We start from the raw sequence: 2,904 nt of genomic DNA, 5'->3' as shown, positions 1-2,904 counted from the left end.
TCAAAATTGCAATTTCCCTGTTTCTGAATGGTATTACAACTGTGAGGTTAGTGATTTCAACCCCACATTACCAAAACCAAAATATAAAAAACAAAAACAATAAGGACCCACGTATTATTAATTTAGAAAGACTGCAAAAATAAGCACATAATGCAACTCATGTCGTTGATGAAATAAACACTAAAATCCACAGGAGTGGATGTGGATATTGTAATAAATTCATACTAAGATGAGATATCGACCAAATAAATCTTATTTCCCAAACAGTTTGGGTACAGTTAGACAAACAAAAATTATTCTGAAATCTCTATACATTCATATACCTTAATTTTAGGTCGACGCACCCTGGATTTGTTTCTGTCTCACATTACAGATTGATTGAAGAATCCAAGTAAATAAGAATCCAAAAAGAAATGAAAAACTAAGTACAGAAGAATCATTTCTTATAATACATGACATTATGACAATGTCTTTTTTGTTCTATTAATCTTATTTGTATGCATAAATTCTGTACATACACACGCTACTAAATCAAGACAATAATCATAATTATAATAAAATCTTAAAAAAATTGGCTGTCTTTCTCAGCCTCGCTTTGGTATATTCTGTATTTTCATGCTTCTTCAATAATTCCATAAACAATCAAGGTCTACTGGTTCAGTAGAAGGAGAAGGATCTTGCTGATCATCGAAAGATCGCCGACCCATGTCATGATTCGATACGACTGATGAGATTTCAGTGTTCATATCAGTAGTTAGGCCTGTTTCTTGTGAAATACTAACCATCTCTCTTTCTGTTTTGAAATTCTGTTTCATTGCTGAACCTTGGTTTTCTAACCAAGCTTGAATGAAGTTAGAACCTTGGTATTGAAAATTGGAAAGGTTTGGGTGAGTATGATGAGTGGAGTAAAGTGAGTTTGGAAGTGAATATTTGGACAACAGTAATGAAGATTGCGAGATGTTATCGGAAGGATTTGTAGGGGTAGAAAAAGGTGAGAATTGAAACAATCAATCATCTCTTCCTGGTTTTTCTGACCCTCCATTTGGTTGGAGAAGCAGGTCACGTGAGTTGCCTCAGAAGCAACTGGTTTGTTTTGCAAGTATAAGGTGAAGGATCCATTAATGGTGGCAAAAGCGAAGGACCCAAGTCGTCGCCAAAGGAGCTTTTGTACAACAAACCAGGAACATGAATTTTCTTCCCACCAGAACTCTTTTGAAAAATCCTGCAAAGTACCCATTCATTCTGCAAACAAGAAATGAAAATGGAAGTAAGAAAAAACCCATCAACAAACTACTAAGAACAGAGGGAAAACAGAGGGAAAAGCAAGACAATAAAAGAAATAAGAAAACGGTTTCTTACCTTAGCTGTTTTGGGGAGATTGTAAAGAGAGTGCTTTCCCTCAAGTCTGTATTCATGCATAACCCAATTAGTTTTTTCACCTTTTGGAGCTCTTCCTTTGTAGAAAACAAGAGTTTTCTTCATCCCAACAAGGGTTTTAGCTCTATAAATCTCTTTATCTTTCCCTGTGGCTTTCCAGTATCCAGCTTCTGTTGCTCTATTAGTCCTTAAACCAGTTGGGTATTTTCTGTCTCTAACACAGAAGAAGTACCACTCTTTCTCTCCCATTTTAGCTCTCCCTTCAATTGCAAAAACACGAAAATTATGTCAAAAATAAGGACATAGATAATCAGAGAAAGCATTGAAAATAATCTGTTTATTTAAGAAACTTACATGGCAATTCCCATGGTTCACACTTGTTCAAATCAACTTCACCAATTGCTCTAGCATTAAAGCAGCTATCAACAACCTTCTTGGAGAGATATTGAGTTATAAGCTCTTCATCAGTAGGGTGAAATCGAAAACCAGGTGGCAAATCCATTTGCTCATCAACTTTACCAAGGCTAGAAACATTTTCCATATCTAGCAACACCCTTGAGGCCTTTTCTTTCTGGATCAAATGGTCTTAATGAAAAACACTTCTATGTGTCTTCGAGAAGTAAACAGCAAAAGTAGACTAAAATATCAAATGGGAATGAATGAAATGGCAGTAAATATCTACAACAAGAGTGCCAAACACAAATAACAAAGAAAGAAATCAAACAAAAAGGGAAGTGACAAGGTTTAAAGGAGGTACTAGAGGGAGAAGAGAAAAAGGCCGGGTCATGAACTAAAAGAGTTTCTGAACTAAGAAATTGAAAGAAGCTGTTAAGAAAAGAGTGTTGAGGAACAAAACCATCTTTAAATACTGATTCATGACGAGTAAGAAACGTGATTTGTAAAGGCAACCAAGTTGGTGGGTTTTAGTTCTCTTTAACTTTTTATAGTTACAAATTCTGCTTTCTTTTGACTAAATACATTTCACCCAGACAGCATTCTTTGTATGAAAACTGAAAACAACCCCCATAAATAAATATATCAATAAATACTGCTAATTGAGTAATAAGATTAACAGAATTTGTCCATAAGATGTACTCATTTTATGAATTCGAAGACCATTTTAACCATTGCCATATGCCATTTGCCTAATAAGAATATACTTATTTTGGTACACAACATGTTTTCTATGTTGTTTTACGTAAACAGATTGGTGTTTCTCTTTCTTTTTTTTGCAAAATGTATTTATCTTTTAATTTCATTTTTATGGGTTCACCGGATTGGACTTATTAAAATTCTATATTTCTTTACAAACATTACAACCTAAAGACAAAGCCCAATAATATTTTTCCCATAAATCCAAAATCTGGCTGATGTCATCATACGTAATAATTTTTTATTTATAATTTCGGCTCAAGAACAAACCGGACTAACGATATCGTATTTAAATTTATGAAAATTTAAATTTACATTGGTACACTATATGTACATTTTCATATGAAAATTTAAAGTTACATAGTATATTTAGAT

General features: G+C 33.6%; 1 protein-coding gene across 1 annotated transcript; it reads right to left on the bottom strand.

Annotated features, from left to right (window-relative positions):
- Positions 1-237: 237 nt before the first annotated feature.
- LOC147522738 (NAC domain-containing protein 100-like) lies at positions 238-1,988 on the bottom strand. Its single transcript, XM_086594968.1, is given in 5 exon segments — positions 238-988; positions 991-1,098; positions 1,101-1,242; positions 1,360-1,637; positions 1,732-1,988. Coding segments are annotated over 5 exon segments (1,080 nt in total). The 5' UTR covers positions 1,919-1,988; the 3' UTR covers positions 238-623.
- Positions 1,989-2,904: the final 916 nt, after the last annotated feature.

The sequence above is a fragment of the Coptis chinensis genome, chromosome 1 (genome assembly GCF_015680905.1).
Source record: "Coptis chinensis isolate HL-2020 chromosome 1, ASM1568090v1, whole genome shotgun sequence".
NCBI classification, from domain to species: domain Eukaryota; kingdom Viridiplantae; phylum Streptophyta; class Magnoliopsida; order Ranunculales; family Ranunculaceae; genus Coptis; species Coptis chinensis.
The sequence above is the reverse complement of the archived record's forward strand: the minus strand, read 5'-3'. Positions and strand labels throughout refer to the sequence as shown.